Consider the following 21,768-nt stretch of genomic DNA (forward strand, 5'->3'; position numbering starts at 1 on the left):
CCCAAACGTGGTTAGAATTAGGACAGAACAAAAAGATCAAGAAAAAAAAAAAAGCCAGAAAGATGCTTGTACACGTCCTCAGTCAGTGAATACTGAGGGTAAAGAAACGAGTTGGGGGAAGGCATCAGACATCCCCGAGGACCACTCCGGTTCTGCACGTCCTCTCAGGCAATATTTCGGAGTCTTAAATCCTCGGGGGCTCCCCCGCCCAGTGGGAAGGGAGGGACACGCGTGGCGTGGCGCGCGCGTACACGCAGCCTCACGTGTACACGCGCGCACATACACCACACACACACACACACACACACACGGCCTTTTTCCTCCCCGCCCCTACACACACACACACACACGGTCTCTTTCCTCCCCGCCCCTACACACACACACACACACACACACGGCCTTTGCGCGCGCGCACACACACACACACCACACACACACGCACACACACCACACACACACACACACACACTGCCTCTTTCCTCCGCGCCCCCTCCCCCCGGGGGGCGGGTCTCTTTCTCTTTAAAGAGCAGACGGTCTCCGCGCAAACCCAAGCGCTCTAAGGCCCCGGGGGGTCCGGGACCCGAGCAGCTCGCAGCCAATGGGCGCGGTGGAGCGGCTCGAGCGCGGCTGACGCTGCACCAATGGGCGTCCGCAGGGGGCGGGGGCAGCGGAGGAGACACTATTGTTGATGAGGAGGAGCAGCGGCGGCGACGGCTGCACCACCTCGTTGCTGCCGGCCACGGCCCGGCCGCCCCTCGCACCCCCGGATTCCGGCTTCGTCACCCCGTCGCGGGGCCTTCCCTCCGGCCTCGAGAATCTTCCCCCTGCAACCCAACAACAACAAAGCTCCCCCATCCCCCCGTCTCGCCCAGTCACCAGGGAGGGGGGACCATGTCCCAGCGGGTGCGGCGCAATGGGTCCCCCACGCCGGCCGGCTCCCTCGGGGGCGGTGCGGTCGCCCCGGCCGGGGGAGCTGGGAGTCGCCTGCAGCCCATGAGGGCGACGGTTCCGTTCCAGCTGAAGCAGCAGCAGCAGCAACATGGCAGCCCCACGCGGAGCAACGGCGGCGGCGGCGGCAACAACGGCGGCGGCTGCTGCGGTGGCGGCTCAGGCCCCTCGGGCGGCAGCGGCGGCGGCGGCGGCGGCACGGGCGGTGCAGGCGGCGCAGGCGGCGGCGGCGGCGGCTCAGGCCCCCGCACCGCTTCACGCAGCACAAGCCCCACGCGCGGCGGCGGGAGTGCGACCGCGCGGACCAGCCCCACGGTGGCCACGCAGACGGGCGCGTCCGCGACGTCCACGCGAGGCACCAGCCCCACGCGCGGCGCCGCGCCCGGGGCTCGCGGGAGCCCCCCACGGCCGCCGCCTCCGCCGCCGCTGCTGGGTACCGTGTCGTCGCCCAGCTCGTCGCCCACCCACCTGTGGACCGGCGAGGTGAGCGCGGCCCCACCCCCAGCCCGCGTCCGGCACCGGAGGAGGTCCCCGGAGCAGAGCCGGAGCTCCCCGGAGAAGAGGAGTCCGAGCGCCCCGGTCTGCAAAGCAGGTACGTGTCGCGGGTGCGCAGCTCGAGCCTGGCTGGAAGGGGGTCCCGGGGTCCCCGGCGCTGGTCGCCTGGAACCCGGGCTGCAGCTCGGCCGCGGAGCCGGAGGGCCGGGGGCGGGGCCGGGGGCGGGTCCCGGGCGGCCGCCACCTGCCCCCGCCGCCCCCGGTGCCCGCGTCCCCCGCTGCCGCTGGGGCAGATCGCGTACCTCCCTTCGCCGGTTGCGCTCCGGGGTTGTGGAGCTACAACCTCTAATCTTATGCCCGCGCTGATGGGTGTTAATGATAAACCCGAATTCTCGCCGTCCGCTGCTGACTGCTTGCCCTCCCTTGCGGGCGAGGCAAGGAGTGGCTTCTCTGTTCTAGCGACACGGTTTTCTGTTGGTACAGCCCAGGTCTGCCGCTCAGTCGTTTTCTTTCACACAACTGTTTCATTCTGGGCGGATTGAGCGTTATTAGCATAACAGACCGAGCCCTGAAGAGGCGCGAGGCTTGGCAGCCTGCTGGTCTCAGACTTGATAGATGATGAGTGGGTAACGGAAGTGAGAAATGAGCAAGGTTCCTTGGGAGGGCTTGAGGGGCTTTGAAGGGTAGGGGTGTATGCCGATTTTGTGTTTAGGCTGTAAAACCACACACACACACATACATACATATGTGTGTGTATATATATTATGTATATGTATATATATGTACACATATATCTGGTTTTGGAGCCACACCCGGAGATGCTCAGGGATTACTGCTGGCTCTGCACTCAGGAGGATGCGTGCAAGACAAGCGCCCTACTTGCTCTACTATCTCTCCTCCCTCACATTTTTATAAACAAAATTTTTGTGTTTAGGGCCAGAACGATAATACAATGGGTAAAGTGTTTGCCTTGCACGCGGCCAACGGGGCTTCAATCCCTGGGACACCCCAGATTCCCATATCGTCCCCTTGAGTCCTCCAGGACTGATTCCAGAGAGCAGCCAGGAGTAAGCCCTTGCTATGCTGGATAGGCCCCAAAACAAAAGCAACCAAAATTTTTGTCTAATTATTTTTGAAACGTAAATGTTTTTCAGTATGCCTTGGAATTTAATTGGGAAAAATAACTGAATGGAACCATTGGGTCATTCATAAGAAGTTCATCAACAGAGAAATTCAGATTATCAGAGTAGAAAGAGATAAGACTTATCATTCAGTTGACTTCCTGTTGATCTAGTGAACAAAGAAATCGGCAGCTTTTTATTCTGTATTAATACTGTTGACATTTACCTTTTCCTGTTCCTGTCCCTGTAGTTTCTGTTAAATCTTCTTGGCAAAATGGCTGGGATTTTCTAACTTGGAACAGTATTCCCTAATCAAATAAGTCAGAAATAGAGGGAATGGGCTAACTTTTAGTATTTAATTCAAAACCTTAGACAATGGAGTGATAGGACAGTGGGTAGGGTGTTAGCCTGGCATGCTGCTGACCTGGGTTCGACCCCTGGCATCCCATAAGCTTCCCCCGCCCACCCTCCTTCCGACCCTCACCCCCTAGCACCACCTGGAGTAATTAATTCCTGAGTGCAGAGCCAGGAGTAACCCCTGAGCATCTCACGGTTTGACCCAAAAAGAAAAAAAAATGTTTAGACGATGATTTTTTTGGGGAGATAATTGCCCTGGAAAAAAGCGACCAATAGCATTTTATTATTTAGAGGCTTTAATATGCTTTTAGAAAATGCAGACCTCTCTTTTTTTAAAAGATTTGTTAAGCTTATCAGAGCCCCTCCTCTTCAAAAACTAGCACTTACTGAGCTATGTATGTGATTTACCTAAAGATCTTTTTGTGTCTCTCATAATAGATTTTTAGAAAGGTTAAGTAACAAGTGATAGGGTTGAAATTTGAACTCTTCTGGATGGTAAAACCATGTCTTTTATATTATATCAAAGAGGTAATCTCATGGCGTACAACAACATTTCTCAGCAAGATGCATGTGGCTCCTTGTGTACCCCAGATATTCCAAGAAGGCCACAAATGGAAATTGTAAATTGGGGAGAGGGCACTGCATGAGCCTAGGGGGCCAACTGATGGGAGGCATGGGGATACACTGGAACAAGCTCTGATTGAGAAACATTGATTTGTATTAGAACCTAGGAAATAATATAGGACACCAAAATTACATGTGTTTTGTTTTTGATGGAACTGTTAGAGATAACTGATGAACGTAATTGCTTCGATTTGTCTTAAACCTTCTGCAACCAGCATAGAGTGTGGGGTGGAAGAGAAGGAAGCTCAGTCTGATAACAGAATCTTACTATTCTCTCAACTGTTTGATCCTCAAAGCAGAGCAGCAATTTGAGGAGAGTTAGGTTAAATTAAATACTGTTGACAATGTGTAGGGCAATGTGGAGAGGAAGGCACCCTTCTGATCTTTAGAAGGGCCCAATTTTTGGATTAAGTTTTTCAATTTTCTGTTCTTTCAGTTCTGGGATTCTTTTATACTACAGAATTAATTATTCTCATTAACTCACCCTCCCCAATAAATCCAAACTTGCTTGGATAAAATTCCTTAATCTTTTAGTGCAGCATTCAGCTAGGTGTGAAGAGGAATACTGTCTTTGAATACAGAAGCACTTGTTAATTTTATTCCCAGGAATATATTACTGTTTTTAGAGTATTTCCAGGCAGAGTGGAACAAAATATTTTCAGATTTCAAGTCTTCATAGCACAGAATAGACTGCTGTTTTTTTGCACATACTAAATCTGCAGGGAGAGAAAAGATAGGAAAGAAGGATTTTTTTTAAACCACTACACTAGATTTTCATTTTTGTAAGGAAAAAAAAGTATTTTGATGATTTTTTGTTTGTTTTGCTTTTTTGGTCACATCTGGTGATGCTCAGGGGTTACTCCTAGCTCTGCACTCAGGAATTACTCCTGGGGTTGCTCTGGGGACTATATGGGATGCTGGGAATCAAACCGGGGTCGGCCACATGGAAGGCAAACGCCCTACTCACTATGCTATTGCTCTAGCCCCAGTATTTTGATGATTTTAAGGAATATATAAAGAGATGGTAAAAGTCAATGTACAGAGCAATCCAGTAGAACAATGGCCAAAAGATACAGGTGGAAAAAAAAAAGTCCAGTAGTGTATGATGCTCAACCTTACTAATTTAGTAAAATGCAAATTATTGAAAAAGAACAGATAGAATTTGGGCCAAAATTTAAAAGCCAAGAGCTGGAAGTTTCATAAAAATGAGGCCTCCTATACACTGCTGGCTTAAGTTGGCATATAAACTAATTTGGCATTAACAATAATGTTTTTAAAAGTGTGAAGAATCAAAATGCAGCAGTGATTCTACTACCTTATTTTTCCTTTCCTTTCCTTTCCCTTTTTTTGGGGTGGGGGCCAGGCAGGAGGTGCATACCCAATTGTTCTCAAGGGTTTCTCTTGGCTCTGTGCTCAGGGATCACTCCTGGTGGTGCTTAGGGATCATTTGTGGAACTAGGGATCAAACTGCAAGGCAAGTGCCTTCACTCCTGGGCTATCTCTGGCCTTTTCTTTAGTTGTATCTTGACTCTCTTCACAACATGGAGGTCTTAAGATAGTTTGATGTTTTCCATGATGGCTAGGAGTCCATCAAGAGTTAGGCTTTCTTTTTGATTAAAGGGAGATTGCCAGTTTGCAGTCTTATTAGAATGCAGCTATTACTAGTAGAGTGGAAGGGTTTGCCTTATAAAAGGCAATAAACTGAAGATGACTTAAATTTCTAAGTCCAATGGAGAGTATCATGCTAAGTGAAATTAGAGAGGGACAGACATAGGATGACTGCACTTATTTGTGGAATATAAAGTAACATATTAGGAGGCTAACCTAAGGACAGTAGAGATAAGTGTCAGGAAGATCACACTGTGACTTGGAAACCGGCCTCACATCCTGGGGGAAAAGGCAGCTGGGATAGAGAAGGGAGCACTAAGTAAATGATGGTTGGTGGAATTGCTCAGGATGGAAGATATGTGCTAAAAGTAGACTGTGAACCAAACATGATGGCCTCTTAGTACCTGTATTGCAAACCATAACACTCAAAAGGAGAGAGAGTAAGAGGGACTGTGCCTGTCACAGAGGTGGGAAGGGGTGGGGGTGGCAGGAGGGATACTGGGAACATTGATAGTGAATGGACACTGGTGGAGGGATGGGTACTGAATAGTAGCACTGTCCTCGCGTTGTTAATTGATTTGCTCGAACGGGCTCAGTAATGTCTCCATTGTGAGACTTGTTGTTACTGTGTTTGGCATATAGAATATGTCACGGGTAGCTCGCCAGGCTTTGCTGTGTGGGTGAGATACTCTCGGTAGCTTGCCAGGCTCTCCGAGAGGGGTGGAGGAATCGAACCCGGCTCATCCGGGCTGGCCGTGTGGAAGGCAAACACCCTACTGCTGTGCTGTTGTATCACTGAAATGTAATCATGAAAGTTTGTAAGTCTGTAACTGTATCTCATGGATTTAATTTTTTTAAGTTGGAATTTAAAAAAAAATTCCAATTCCATTTTAATTAGGTTGCTAGCTTCTTTTTTTCTTTTCTTTTCTTTCTTTCTTTTTTTTTAATCACCATGAGATACAGTTGCAAAGCTGTTATGTTTGAGTTTCAGTTACACATTGATGGAACACCAATCCTTCCACCAGTGCACATTTTTCACCATTAGTGTCTCCAGTATATCCCCCCCCCCCCTTCTCTTCATCCCAACCCTGCGCCTGCCTCTATGGCAGACGGTTTCCCCCATACTCTCTGCTTTTGGGCATTATGGTTAGGTTGCCAGCTTTTGGGGGTCTATCAGACGAGCTGGATGCTTCCCCCTTTGTGTGGGATCCATTATGTAAAAGAGCCTTAATGAAGGTCTCTGGATCTGTGAGAAACCTTCATTCCTGGTCTGCTAAATCTCTACTCAGTGCTTTGTTGAACTGGGATTAGAGCTGATAATGGGCTGACACAGAATTTCACACTCAAAGGCAATCTTGACATTCATTGTCACACACATTTTGTTATTATTATTATTTTTTGTTTGTTTTTTTGAGCCATACCCTATGGTGCTCAGGGGCTATTTCTGGCTCTGCTCAGGAATGAGTCCTGGCAGTGCTTGCGGATCATATATGGTGCCGGGGAATAAATCCAGGGTAACAAGGTACAAGGCAAACCACTCTCCTATCTCTCTGGTCCAATGAGTAACATGTTAACCCTTAAACTTTTCACGCAGAATTAAATGAGAGAAAACTGAGAAAGTACTCATCACAATTCTTTTTTGTTTTTGGTCCATACCTGGTGGTATTCAGGCCTTCTACTGGTTCTGTGCTCAGGGATCACTTTGAGTGGGGCTCTGGTACATATGGAATGGTGGAGATTGAACCTAGGTCTGCTGTGTGCAAGGCAAGCACCCAACTTCTGTTATTGCTGTGGCCCTCGTCACAGTTTTTAAGTCGTGTGTTATATTAGTTTGGCTTTTTTTTTAAATATAATGTAAATCATCAGTACATTATCACCTTCATGTTATGTAAAATTTCAAACTGGAAAGAACTTTGCCTGCGAACATCCAAAACTGTTTCTTAGAGTGTGGTCTATGGTTCATCTATATTAGAATCACTTTGGTCCTTGTTAAAAGCGAAGGTTCCTATTTCTTTGTCTGTGAAATTAGTTCAGTCTGGAGTGTCAGAAAGGAATATTAAAAAAAGAAAAAGAAAAGAACATAACTACTCAGACTCTCTGGTCCCTTAGAGCCAACCTCCTTTACCACATCTTCCAGTGATTTTACTGTACTCAATATGAAAAAGTCACTTAGAGTCCCAGAAAAACAGTTTGAAAAACTCCTCATTAGAGGAAAAGGTATTAGTAAAGTATGTAAAAATTACTTCTGATAGTGGAGAGCAAGTTGTGTTCTTGTTAATTTCCCCCTGTGGGTGCAATATGTTTATGAATTTGGTTATTTGTGGGGGAAGGTAGAGAAGTTGGAAGATAGCAGTAAAATTATTTTTTCTTAGGACTAATTAATCAGGAAGCAGGTAGGTTACCTTATCATATTTGTATCATTTTGACATCTGCTTTATAGTACTTTGTGAGATACAATGTAAAGAAGTCAGTTTCTCTGATATTTAGAGGTTTGGTGCTCACTTTACACTTTTGTAATGAAAAGGGAAACCTTTTGTAATGTCTGTTTTACAATTATACATGAGGTTTAGTCGAACCTTACTATTCTACATCTTGGCGAGCAGAATTTACATTTAATTTAGTTTGAAAAGCATCGAGCTACTCTATTAGAAAATGTGCAGTACAAAAATGTAAAAGAGACTCTCAAATCAGACATGTCAATTATGTAAGTTTGGGATGAGTGCTTTTGGGCTTTAAAGAGAAGTGATTTTTTGTTTTTGTTTTGGGCCATACCTGGTGGTGCCCAGGACTTACTCCTGGTTTTGTGCTCAGGGATTACTGTTGGTAGGGTTAGGGGACTGTATGTGGTGCCAGGAATCAAATTCAGGTTAGCTGTGTGTAAGAGAGAGAGTATAGTACTTTATCTACTATACTCTCTCCCTGCAAAAAAGTTTGTGTGTGGGAAATGGGGAGAGAAGGAAATGGGAAGAGAAGGGGAATTTTGGGTCACTCATCACTGAGCTCAGAATGAGAAGTGAATGTTTTGGTATTTTTGTAGGCAGTGAGTGTAGAAGGTCTGTCAGAGGAAATGACTCTGGAAGCCCCCCTGAACTTTGCTAGGCCCTAAGCAGCAAGGCATCACTGGGCCTGCACATTAAACCACCAGACCAGTTTGGCTCGTGTTGCTGGAAGTGGGCCCCAGGTCCCCCCGAGCACTGCTTGGGAGGTCCAAAAATAAAAGTTTATTAGTAGTAGTCTTTATGTAGTGAGAATGTAGAGTTTCTAGCTATTTAGGATGAGTAGAATATGAATCCAAGATGGAAGAGAATGGAGAATAGCGACGGAGGCTTTGGGAGCCTCAAGTTAGGTACAGTGGCAGTGGGAATGGCAAGGATTAAAGAATTTGGGAACTTTGATTTGGTAACCTGTTGGGTGTAGGGGTTAAGAAAGGGGGAGCAGGGGCTGGAGCAATAGCACAGAGGGTAGGGCGTTTGCCTTACACACGGTCAACCCAGGTTCGATTCCCAGCATCCCATATGGTCCCCTGAGCACAGCCAGGGGTAATTCCTGAGTGCAGAGCCAGGAGTAACCCCTGTGCATCGCTGAGTGTGACCCAAAAAGCAAAAAAAAAAAAAAGGGGGGGAGTTGAGAATACCAGGTGGGGGCGTGGGTGGGAGGAAAAGAAGAGGTTGACTGGAAGTAACAGAAGGACAGTGGGGGAGAGTTTTTGGCACTATGGTATTGGTAAAGTGAGGTAATTACATTAATACCATAAATGTTGACACCGGTATTTGACTTGTGGCACCACAGGGGTCTCTGAGCCCTACACCTGAAAATGAATATAAAGAAATTTGTGAAAAGAAAGATTGGATTTGGGGGCTGGAGCGATAGCACAGGGTATATAGATAACACAGGGTAGGGTGTTTGCCTTGTACATGGCCGACCCAAGTTCAATTCCCAGCATCCCATATGGTCCCCCGAGCACCGCCAGGAGTAATTCCTAAGTGCAGAGCCAGGAGTAACCCCTGTGCAACACCAGGTATGACCCAAAAAGGCGACCCGAGTTCGATTCCTCCACCCCTCTCGGAGAGCCCGGCAAGCTACCGAGAGTATTCGATATGCCAGACACAGTAACAACAAAGTCTCCAATGGAGACGTTACTGGGCCCGCTCGAGCAAATCGATGATCAACGGGAGGGCCTTTACTTTTTAAAAAGAAAAAAGGAAAGAAAAAAAGAAAGATGGGATTTAAAGGAGGTGATGGCAAAGATTTTCAGATTTTGTGAAGAGGTAGGCAAAACCTGGAGAACAGACTTTTGAATTTGGCATTTTGGTCTGTTAATAATCTCTGAAAGAGCATACTAGAACATACTAGAACACTGTGTCACATACTAGGATTAAAGTGGTGGGGGAGAGCATGCATTTTTGTTTTTTGAATCACACCTGGCAGTGCTCAGCGCTTACTTCTGCTTCTGTGCTCAGGGACTACTCACAGGCTTGGGGGTCTTTATGTGGTGCAGGGGACTGAACCCGGGTCTGCCATGTGCAAGGCAAGAACCCTTCCCTCTGTATTAGCCCTCTGGCCTGCATATATTTCTCTTATGTAGTATAAGTTACACATGTCATTGAAAGGAAGGAAAGTGACAAAATAGGATAAAGATTTAAGCTAAGGTCATTTCTGAATAGGATGGGGAAAACAAGCATATTTTATACATTTGAGGAAAGGATTCAGAAGTTAGAATGATTACCAGTTCAGGAAAATAATGAAAATAGATGGAGAAAAACCATGGGGGATGTGAGAAGGAGTGGAATCTAGCACTGGAATAATCTGGATATCTCAGAAATAGTTGTGGACACACTTCTTTCTCTGAGGATGGAAGGAGATAAGGGTATTTTAATATATGGATAACTCAGACTAGATTTTCCAGATTACTTAAAAAGAAAGTAGCTTGTTTGTCTTGATATTATATATATAGATACAGGCATATATATTTGCAGATCAGCAGTTTTACTGAAGGCGGGGGAGCCAACCCCCTGTATTCCTCTGTCTATAGCTCAAACTTAGGTTCTTTGGAGATCCTGCAGGCAGAAGAGGGGTTTGAGGTGAGGAGTTGGGGGCTGTATATAGGGCCACATTGCAGTATTTTGTCATCTGGGTTTTACCTCCCCTCTGGCTCTGGGCACTGAATCTCACCTTCACTTGTATCACTTGTCATCCCTTTGCACATCGATTTGATTGAGCATGTGCCGGTAACGTCTCCATTCGTCCCTGTCATGTGCTGGTGTAGCCCAATGGTGTCTGCTTCCTCCAGGAACACGAAGTGCCTCAAACCGTTCGTTCAGGGTTTTGACTAAGACATCTGACCATCTCACCTATGGTCCTTAAATCTCACCCATAGTCACAGGTAAAGTCATGATTTTCAGCAAATACCAATGTATCTTTTTATTTAAAATTGTTATAATTATTATTTTATTTTTTATGGGCCACACTTGGAGGTGCATGAGGGCTGCTCCTATTTCTGTGCTCAGGGGTTGTTTCTGGTGGTGCCAGGGAGATTGTACAGTGCTGGGGATCAACCCAAGCCGCCCATATGTGAAGTGTGATTTGCATGCTCCCAACCTTATGAGGTATAACGCTCTAGCCCTTAAATCTACTTTTATAAGAGTACATACATATACCTAAAAATGACATCACTTGTATCACTGCCATCTCGTTGTTCGTTGATTTACTCGAGCTGGTGCCAGTAATGTCTCTATTCCTTCCAGCCCTGAGATTTTAGCAGCCTCTTACTTGTCTTTTCCCAATGATTGGAGGCTCTTTCAGGGTCAGAGGAATAAGACCTGTAGTCGTTACTGGTTTTGGCATATCAAATATGCCACGTATAGCTTGCCAGGCTCTGCCCATGTGGGCGGGATATTCTTGGTAGCTTGCAAGGCTCTCCGAGAGGCATGTATTTATGTATTTTTCTCTATTTTTTGTTGCTACTGTCTGAACCCCATCAAATATGGCGTGGTAATTATGGAAAATGGGTAGGAAGTCTTTTATAATGTGTCGCGTGGCCACGTGGTCCAGGAAGTGGCCTGGAGTGTGTGGTGGTGGTTGGGTAGTGGAGGTCAGCTGCCAGGGCTGGGTCCCTTGGGGCAGAGAGCGCTCTCACTGCCCCGCTCTGGGGCGCCCCAAGTGAAAACAGCATGGCACGCTGCTTAAAGTATTTGCCCCCTTTTCTTCCAGATAACCACTTTCATTTCTTGGTGGTTTCTTCTGGTATTTACCTATGTATTTTAAAATAATTTATTGAACTTCCTCAGGATACACATATATATATTCAATTTTATGATTTATACAGTAATTCTTATTATGTAAAAAATAGCCTAGTTTCCTAATTGTTTTCCTTCCCAATTATTTCATTACAGTTACAGTCTTTGTGATTAAGTCATTATTATTGTTTATAGTAACTATGTTAGTACTGTTTACAGCAGAATATTGGCAGATATGATATAATTATATATTCTTTGACTTTTTTAAAAATATCTTGAAATTAAAATAAACTTTTTTGCTGTTTTAGCAGTACCAGGGATTGATTTCAGGCCTTTAAACATAGGAGGCATATACTCTTCCACAGAGCCACATTCCTGACATGATTTGGTTTTGGGTTTTATTTTCTACGTGCCTATTATAAATATCTCCCCACACTTTAGATAACAGATAATATAAAATTTTTTGAATCTCATCAAATATTTTTTAGTTTTACTCTTTTTCTTGGTGATCTCCCTTCTGGAATTTACTCTCTTCTATACTACCTTTGGTGGTGCAGGAATCAAACCGACGGCCTCACATATGTGTGGCAGGGGCTCTTCTACTGAACTAAAACTCCTGCCCTCTCTTCTAAATTGTCTGACTGATCTAGAATTTGTGGAATAGCTTTAGATTTTGTCTGGGAGCTTTTTCACCTCTCACCTGTTTTGAATACGCTAATGTGTTATCATGTTTTGATGATGTATAACCTCCAAATAGCCTGAGAAAGGTATATACACATGGTGTGTGTGTGTGTGTGTGTGTGTGTGTGTGTGTGTACATACACAGAGAGAATATTTGTTCTTGTATTTATTTGATAGCGTAACTGGATTTAGAATTCTAAGTTGGAATTCTACTTAAGATTACTTATTTAAGCACTACATCATTTTGCTTCTAGAATTGCTCTTAAGAAGTCTGCCATTCGGGTTCTTTCCTTTGCATGTAATGATAGACTGTTTCTGGAAAGTTTTCTTTCATCATTTTTTCATTTTTATTTTTTGTTTTCTTTCTTGGAACCTCTACTATTGAACTAAACTTAGAGTTTTCTTAATTTGTCTCCACTTTTCCACCTCTATATCTTTTTGTCCTTCCTAGCAAATATAACTTATTTATATCCTTCCATTGCTTTTTAAGTGTTTAATATCATATTTTAATTTCTCAAGAACATTTTTCTTACTGATTATTTTTGTCTTCTAAATATTTCCTAAAAACATTTATAAAGGGTATACATTTTTCCTTTAAAGTATTCTTTTGCCTTGTGCACAGCCTTATAGCTTGTTTTGTATATGTGTATGTGCATATTGATCTTTGTCTTACGTTAATTTTTTTTGCAGTTTCCTGTTAAGACACAAAAAGATTAGATATTTTGTTTGAGTTAGAATGTTAGATGGGTAGATCTTAAAAGTTTTTAATGATGATGCAGGGAAACTAGTATAGTTTGTGCTTTACAGATCAGTTTCCCCTGCCAAGAGTTTTAAAATATGCTCGAGGATATATCTGGTAGTGTATAGTCCAGAGCCTACTTTTGTTACTCTAGTACAGTTTTCTGCTATCTTTTTGCACTGGAGGAATTTTACTTTATATTGGAATATTTTTCAGGTAAAATCACCCCCTACATTTTTGATCAGTAAGTTGAGATTCAGAATAATTTAGATAATACTCTGCAGACTGATTTCTTTTCGGATTTATTTGGCCAACTTATTATGAGCTTATTTTGCATAGTTTTGGATAGTTTTCACTATTAACTTTTTTTTTTTTAAGTTTTTGGGCCACACCTGGAAATGCTTAGAGGTCACTCCTGACTCTGCAGTCAGGAAATAGTCCTGTGAGAACTACATGGGATGCTAGGAATTGAACCTGGTTTGGCCACAGGGAAAGCAAGCACCATTGTACTATCTCTCCAGCCCAAGTTTTCACTATTAACTCTTTTTTTTGGGAAAAAACATAGTTAAACTTTTATTTACCTTTCTTAAAATCAACTGTTGTCCTTTTCATGCATTTTTTAATTCTTTTTTTGGGTGGGGGGAGATTGGGTCACACCTGGTGATACTCAGGAGTTAGTCCTGACTCTGCACTCAGGAATTACTCCTGTGGTGCTCAAGCGACCTCAAGGGATGCTGGGGATTGAACCTGGTTTGGCCATGTGCAAGACAAACACCCTACCTGCTGTACTATTGCTCTGGCCCTGACATTTTCTAAGGGGCTTTATATTTGAGGAAATGTAGTGAAAGGGGAATGCTAAGATCACCCTTGACCCCAGAGTATAGATAGAGAAGGAAAGAAAATGAGGGGGAGGGAAGTAGATGAAAAAGGGAAGTAATGGAATAGGAGTCTCCAATAAGGGACAAGTGAAAGATAGAGGATGGAGTCTGAGCCTTCAACTTTTTTTTTAAATGGGAAGCTATATATTAATATACTTTATACAATTATTTTTGTGGAAGTCCTCTTTTGGAAATTAGTACTGAAAGTTGAGTATTTCTAAAAATATTCGATGAGATTATTCTGATCCATCTAAATAGTTTGATATTTTTCTTGATGAATAGTATGCTTCTAACTGACAATTTCACTTAAAGCTAAGTATTTATTGTAAGAGGTAATTGAACAACTTTTCTCTTGGTAAAAACTTTTGCCTATGTAAGAGTCTTATTAAATATTTGAAATGTGATTTAATTTTTTCAAGTCTGAACTCTCAAAAAGGAAATAAGAAAGTAGTCTGAGATAATTAAGACTTCCATATGTAAGTATGACATAAGGTTGTCTGTTACCAAATTTATTAACTTTGGCTTGATCTCCTTTTCAGTGAGTATTTTTCTATTTTTTTCTTTTTTTCCTTTTTGAGTCACTCCCAGCAACACACAGAGATTACTCCTGGCTCATGCACTCAGGAATTACTCGTGGCAGTGCTTGGGGAACCATACAGGATGCCGGGAATCGAGCCAGGTTGGCCGCATGCAAGGCGATGCCCTACTTGCTGTGCTGTTGTTCCAGCACCTTGTTTCTGTTTTTTCTTCTTCATTATAAGTTTCTAGTGAAAATATCTTTTGGAAGGCTGAAGAGATAGTTTGCCTTGTATGCGGCTGACTCAGGTTCAATCCCCAGAACCCTTTGTGGTCCCCTAAGTCCCACCAGGAATGATACCTGAGTATAGAGCCAGGAGTAAGCCCTGGGTACCACTGGGTATGGCCACAGTACTTCCCTCTTCAGCCAGTCTATTTTTGTAAAGACACAAACTTTCAGTTACAAAGTTAGTTCTGGTTGGTTATTAGCTCAATAGAATATCTTATACCTACCTTGTAAGCTTGAAAATCCTTTTCACCATCCCACAGGGCAGGTGTGATCCTGGTGGCACTGCTGTTCACAGTAAAGTGTGCAATCTCTGGTGCACTGAGATCAAATTTATTTGAGTACCAAACTGAATTGTGTTAGCACTGGCAACCAAGGGTGAGAGCACTGAAGCCAAGTGTATGGACTTCAATTACTTCAGTAACAACAAAGGGAAGGTGGGGTGGAAGGGGAAATAATTTCTGGAGATGTACTCTATAGCATGGTGAATATAATTAACTTGATTTTGTTTTATTATTTTCTCTCATGTGAGATGAGTAATGTACTAAGTGTGTAAGGGCGACACATGGTCCCACAAATGTATGATCAACCGACTATTGTGCTTATGAACCAGAAAAGGATCTTTACTTGATTTTTATTTTACTTTATTTTATTTTATTTTTTTTTGGGGGGGGGCAGGTACTCCTAGTCATGCTCAGGAGCTTCTCCCGGCTTAGTGCTTGGGAGTTGCTCCCAGGGTCCTGGGGGATCAAGTCATGCTAGGAATTGAACTGGGGTCTCCTTCATGCAAAGCTTGATTACTCTGGCCCAATCAGCAGTAGAAAAGTTTCTCATCACAAGAAAAAAGTTCTGTGTGATGTGCTGGATGTTATGTTCTTGTGATAATCATTTGCAATATACATATAAATCATTTTTAAAAATCATTGTAAATGTGTTTAGGGGCTAGTATGAGGGTATGTTTACCTGTATCCTCCTTAGAAAAGAAATCTTGAGGATTCACAGTCACAGTCCTCCCGTTGTTCATCGATTTGCACGAGCGGGCCCAGTAACGTCTCCATCATGAGACTTCTTGTTACTCTGTTTGGCATGTCGAATATGTCACGGGGAGCTTGCCAGGCTCTGCCGTGCGGGCGAGATACTCTCGATAGCTTGCCAGGCTCTCTGAGAGGGGCGGAGGAATCGAACTTGGATCGGCCATGTTGGCCGCTTGTAAGGCAAACGCCCTACCGCTGTGCTATCGCTCCAGTCCCTTGAGGATTAGGATTCTTTAGTTAAATTTTAAATGAATTGATGTTTAATAGCTTCAGCTTTGGAAAAGGAAATGATTGAACCAGTTTTCTTCACAGAAAGGAGTCTATCCTGAAGCCTTGTTAGAATTAGACTTACCTTTTTCTTAGTTTTGCAAATTGAATGAGTACAAAAAAGTGTTATATATTTTTGTTTGTTTTTTGAACCACACCTGGTAGTTCTCCAGGCTTACTCCTGGCTCTGTGCTCAGGGATCACTCATGATGTACTCAGGGGACCATATGGGGCACCAGGGATTGAACCCAGATTGGCCATGTGCAAGGCAATCTACACACTGTACTCTTTCTCTGGCTCCAAAATGTTATAATTTTTTATTTGTGTTCTCTTACATATTTCTTGAGGTAGTAGTATGGGCATTTAAGATAATAAATGCAATCACATTATATACTTTTATTCTATTAAATGAAATAATTAGAATAAGAATTTTTATTAATGTGTTAAATATTCTTTTAAAGTGCTGTTTATTGTTTATGTTAACTGCTAACTCTGTATCTGTTGACTGGCCATTTATTTACTGAGATTTTGTTGTTTTTGTTTGTTTTTGGTAAGTTTTAGGGTCACACCTTGCTATACTCAAGGCTTACTCCTGAATTTGTGCTCAGGGATCACTGCCCATGTTGATTAGGGGACAAAATGCAGTGCCAGGGATTGAGCTGGGGTTGACTGCTTGAAAGGCAAGTGTCTTACCCTGGTACTACCTTTTTGGCCTTGAATTTTGTATTGGCTACAGAGTGCTCAGGGTTTACTAATTATCTTAGTACTGGTGAATGGTTCCTAGTAGTGGTCACCCGACCATGAAGTACTAGGGAGTGAACATAAGGTTCAAGCATGCGAAACATGTGCTTCGGCCCTTTGAGCTATCTTTATGACCTTAATTCTTAACAGGTTTATTTATTTATTTATTTATTTTAAGAATTTGCATTATCTGGGCAGGTATGTGAACTATTAGGTTTACTGCGATCACTGCATGTGATGAAATGTTTTTATGAGTTTTGATAAATAAGAAAATTGTATAATCACAACCACAATCAAGATGTGGAATATCACAGGTTAAATTTTATTTTTTTTTTTAAAAATATATTGTAATTTATTAGCTACAACCTTGAACATTGACTGATTATTACCATTATTATTAATTTAGGGCATGCATTACTTTCTACCCTAATCAGTGGCTTTTAATTGGGAATTTATATCTTCTAAAGATCCCCGAAGTGATTTTTTTACAGGGAAAATGAAAAACTGACCTATTTCCTTACAAATGGTTGCCTTCTTCAACACTATTATTCAATCAAGTAACCCTTATGTACTTTTTGTTTTTCTAATTTATTTTTATTTTGGACTATGCCTAGTGATGCTCAGGGATTACTCCTGGCTCTGCATTCAGGAATTACTCCTGGTAGTATTCAGGGACCCATATGGGATGCTAGGGATCAAACCAGGGTTGGCTGTGTGCAAGGCAAACATGCCCTCTGAACTATTGCTCTGCCCCTGTATTTCTTTTGAAAAAAAATTTTTTTAAAATCTTACTATAACACCATGATTTACCAAGTTGTTTGTAATACAGTTGTTTCAGACCTTACATGTTCCACCATTAGTCCCCTTGTCAGTGTGACCATACCTCCACCAATATCCTTAATTTCCCACTCATCACTCCAGCCTGCTCCCTTGCAAGCACAAGATATTGTTTGTAACTACCCAAAGGCAAAGAGAATTATTAAATCTTATAATCAATAGTAGTCAATTTGTGATAATTCTTATATTTCACATTGGTCATTGTTTGAGGATCGGCTGTGCTGGTTAGTGCTAGTAGAGCTTCTGTGTTATTATTTAGGCTCCTTGAGCTTGGTGGTCTCCTATCCAGCCTTCTAATCAGATTTGCTGTGATCCTGCTGGGCTGACTATGAAAATTACTATGAAATTTCCAATGGTCATGCTGTACAAGATTTGTAGATCTGGAACAATTTGGTGGCTTGGCAATTTGATGAAGTGCAGTTGTGGAAGCTGGACCTTTTCTATGTCAGAAGCTGTTGGGTGTACCTGCTGATTGCTGTGCCTTCTGGCAGAAATGCATTCCTGCCCCATTCCAAGAGGGCTCCAGAGTTCTTAGCCCAGACTAGTCTTACCCGGGGAGATTTCAGCCCTATCGTATTCTTTTGGAGATATGGCTCTGGGCTGTTTTCTCTGCCTGTAAGATGGCCTAGTTAAATTTTCAGATGTCTTTATTTTTTTTAATGTTTAAAATTCTATTTTAAAACTCAGATTTATGAAGTTGTTCATAATATAATAGTTTCAGGCATTCAGTGTTCCAACACCAATCTTACCACTAGTGTCACCTTTCCTCCATCAGTTGCCCCAGTTTCCCACTGACCCCCCAAAACCTGCCCCCATAAAGGGCACACAGTAATTTACTTTTTATTGCTTGGTACAACAAAATGGCAAATGGAATTATAAAAAATAATTCAGTAAAAGATTGCTCGAACGGGCCCAGTAACGTCTCCATTGGAGACTTTGTTGTTACTGTGTCTGGCATATCGAATACTCTCGGTAGCTTGCCGGGCTCTCCAAGAGGGGCGGAGGAATCGAACTCGGGTCGGCCATGTTGGCCGCTTGTAAGGCGAACGCCCTACCCGCTGTGCTATCGCTCCAGCCCTCAGTAAAAGATAATTTGTGAAAATTATTATCTAACCATTATCTAACAATGGTGTTCTTAAAGTCATTTACTTAGCTATTTGGTGCTAGGTGGACCTTCTGTATTACGGTTTTCACTCTTTGAGGTTAGTGGATTTCTGTGTACCTTTTCCATGAAATTTGCAGTGTTCCCACTGAACTGTCAGTCCTATATGGTAGCATGCACCAGGAGCTGTGGACTTGGGATGATTCAGCAGCTTGGTTTCTCTTTGAGATTAGTTGTGAGGCTGGGCCATTTGTTTGCTCGAGGATGTTGGGTGGGGGGAGGCTGCTGGGCCTTCTCCCACCTCCGTTCTGAGAAGACTCAATAGTTCTTAGGCTGGAGACCAGTTTACTTGGGATGATTCAGTGTTGGCTCTTTGAGATTTCTGATGTCTTTGAAAGTCATTTTCCTCTCTTTACCTAGGCCATAGCAATCACTTATTTATGTTTTGCTGCTATAATTTTATTTTTTTAGTATAAAAAAGTCATAAAATTGAATTATACAGTACCTAGACTTTTGAATATATCCAAATAGCATAATGTACTTGCGATCTATTCACACAGTGCATGTGTTAATTAATCCTTTTTACTTACAAGTACTATTACATATATTAATAGATTCTAGGTTTTTTACATTCATTTTTGATGAAGTGTATTTGGGGTCTTTTTTTCTGGTACTGGAAATTTCTGTCTTTTTTCCTTTTTCCTTTTGGGGTTTGGGCCAAACCCAGCAGTGTGCAGGGGTAAGTTACACCTGGCTATGCACTCAGGGATCACTCCTGGAGGTGCTCAGGGGGCCAGGTGAGATGCTGGATCAAGCCTGGGTCAGCTATGGGCAAGATAAGCTCCCTACCTTCTGTACTACTCTGCACAGCCCCCTCCTTTTTTTTTTCTTAATTTAGCTATAGGCTTATTATTTTCATAGGTCTTTGTTAGTGAATAGCTTTATATTTTTGCCATTACCTTACTGTTTATTCCTACTTTTATGTCAATTTGTTATATAGTGAAGTATCCTTAGTTTACAACACTGTTTTAGAAGTACAATTTAACATGTGGCATGTTATATTCATTTAAAAAATTAAAAAAAAATTTCTGGGGCTGCAGAGATAGTATAGGACTTAAGGCACTTGCTTTGCATGTGGTTTACTCAGGTTTGATTCTAAGCACTTCACAGTCTCTTGGTGGGAGTGACCATAGAGCTGGAATAGCTCCAAAATGATGCCAGGTGTGACCCCAAACAAGCACAAATTAAAAAATATCAGAACACTTTCAAGATTTTTGAGGCTTCTTCTTTGGCTCATGGATTATTTAGCAGAAATATTTTAGCTTCTGCAATTGTAGAGCTTTGGAGATAACTGTAGTTTGATTTTATGTCAGGAAACGTTTCTGTGATTTTATTTCTAGTAACTTGTCCAGGGTTGGGTATGACCTAGCTTAAATGTTTTGTATGCCCCGTGCACACTGCTGTTTAGGGAGAAAGAGTTCTATAAAATTATCAATTAGGTAAAATTTATTGATGTTAGTTTTCTATATCCTTTTATATTCTTGCTATTTTCTCTGTTTTATCACTTACTGAGAATTTTGAATTTTCCAAATACAATAGATAGAATTTTCTTTAATTTCTGTTATCTTGTTTCAAATATTTAGAAATTTGAAATCATTAACAGTTAAAATCATGCTTTTACAATAGTGTTGACATTTATGTTTAACCACTCACCACTACCAAAGTGCCCAAGGATCCCCCTCACCCCCTGCCATGCCCCCATGTCACCTCCAGTCATCCCTAATCTAACGTTCTCAGTTTGTACTATAGTATACAGGATTTAGTATCAACTGATATTATTTATGCTTTTGTTTTATTTCCCTATACACCATAGATGTGTAAGATCATCCAGTGCTTGTCCTTCTCTCTGGCTTTTTATATTATTATTATTATTATTATTTATTATATCTTTCTGGCAGCATGTTACCCTAAAGTTTCATTCAAGTTGCAACAAACGATCTGATTTCATCTTTCTTACAGCTTGCATAGTATTCCATTGCTTATGTCATCCACAGCTTATGCATTTATTCGTCCGTAATTGGACATTTGGGTTGTGAAAGTTTTTAAAATCTTTATTGAGATATTGTGGTTTACAATACTGTTGATGGTTTTTTGCATTGCATCATTTCAACATGACACCCTCCACCAGAGTGCTCACTTCCCTCCGCCATAGTGCTCACTTCCCTCCACCATGGCCCTGAAGACACCTCCCACTCAACTCCCCCTTCACCCCCTGCAAACTCAGTTCTATGGGTTGTGAAATTTTAATAAGAAGAAACTTAAAATTGCCATGTATTTCGGGCATTGATTTTTTTTTTTGCAGGGTACATGTTTTGTGGCTGGCAGAGATTGTGGGTTGCTCTTGACTTATCATTGGGGAATTGTCTGGGAGACCATGTGATATGTGCTCAGCCTTTTTGAGTTACCTACTGAGTCCCAAGATTGATATAATCTCTATTTTAATCACTGTGTTTAGGCCATTGATATTTAACTTATTGTTTGGATATAGTGTACTGTTTTATTGTTTTCTCTTTTTCTTTCTGTTTTTATTTTTATTCTTTTCTTTTGGATTACTTGAATTTTTTTTTTACTTGTATATTTTTTAGTACTTTTTTTTGGAGGGGAGCACACCTGGAAATGCTCAGGGGTTTACAATACTGTTGATGCTTTCTTGCATTACATTATTTCAACATGACACCCACCACCAGAGTGCTCACTTTCCTTTACCAAGGCCCTGAAGATACCTACCATTCAGCTCTTTGCTCAGGAATCACTCCTGTGGTGATTAGGGACCATATGGGATGCTGGGAATCAAACCTGGGTCAACCATGTAAAAGGAAATATTTAGAAATTTGAAATCATTAACAGTTAAAATCATGCTTTTACAATAGTGTTGACATTTATGTTTAACCACTCACCACTACCAAAGTGCCCAAGTGTTCCACTACCTCTCTAGCCCAGACATATATTTTTAACTTACATGTTGACCTTTTGTTCTGATCTGCACTTTTTTTTTTCTTTTTTGATCACACCCGGCAATGCACAGGGATTACTCCTGGCTCTGCACTCAGGAATTATTCCTAGTGGTGCTCGGGGACCATACGGGACACTGGGAATCGAAATTGAACCCAGGATGGCCACGTGCAAGGCAAATGCCTTACCCACTGTGCTATCTCTCCAGCTCCCATCTGCACACATTTTTGTTGTTCTTGTGAGGATTGAAGTATTATTATATCTAACTTTTCATATACTTTATGTA

The 21,768-nt window shown here is 42.3% G+C and overlaps 1 protein-coding gene and 1 pseudogene across 1 annotated transcript in view; one reads left to right on the forward strand and one right to left on the reverse strand.

Annotated features, from left to right (window-relative positions):
• The first annotated feature begins 891 nt into the window (after positions 1-891).
• FAM117B (family with sequence similarity 117 member B) overlaps positions 892-21,768 on the forward strand; it is a 77,915-nt gene continuing 57,038 nt past the window's right edge. Inside the window, exons 1-2 of the mRNA XM_056111652.1 lie at positions 892-1,138; positions 1,190-1,540. Of these exons, the coding sequence (XP_055967627.1) occupies positions 892-1,138; positions 1,190-1,540 (598 nt within the window). The remainder of the gene's footprint in view (positions 1,139-1,189; positions 1,541-21,768) is intronic.
• On the reverse strand, positions 15,016-15,110 carry LOC130021219 (uncharacterized; annotated as a pseudogene).

This window comes from Sorex fumeus, unplaced genomic scaffold (assembly GCF_029834395.1).
Source record: "Sorex fumeus unplaced genomic scaffold, SorFum_2.1 ptg000014l, whole genome shotgun sequence".
Taxonomy (NCBI): domain Eukaryota; kingdom Metazoa; phylum Chordata; class Mammalia; order Eulipotyphla; family Soricidae; genus Sorex; species Sorex fumeus.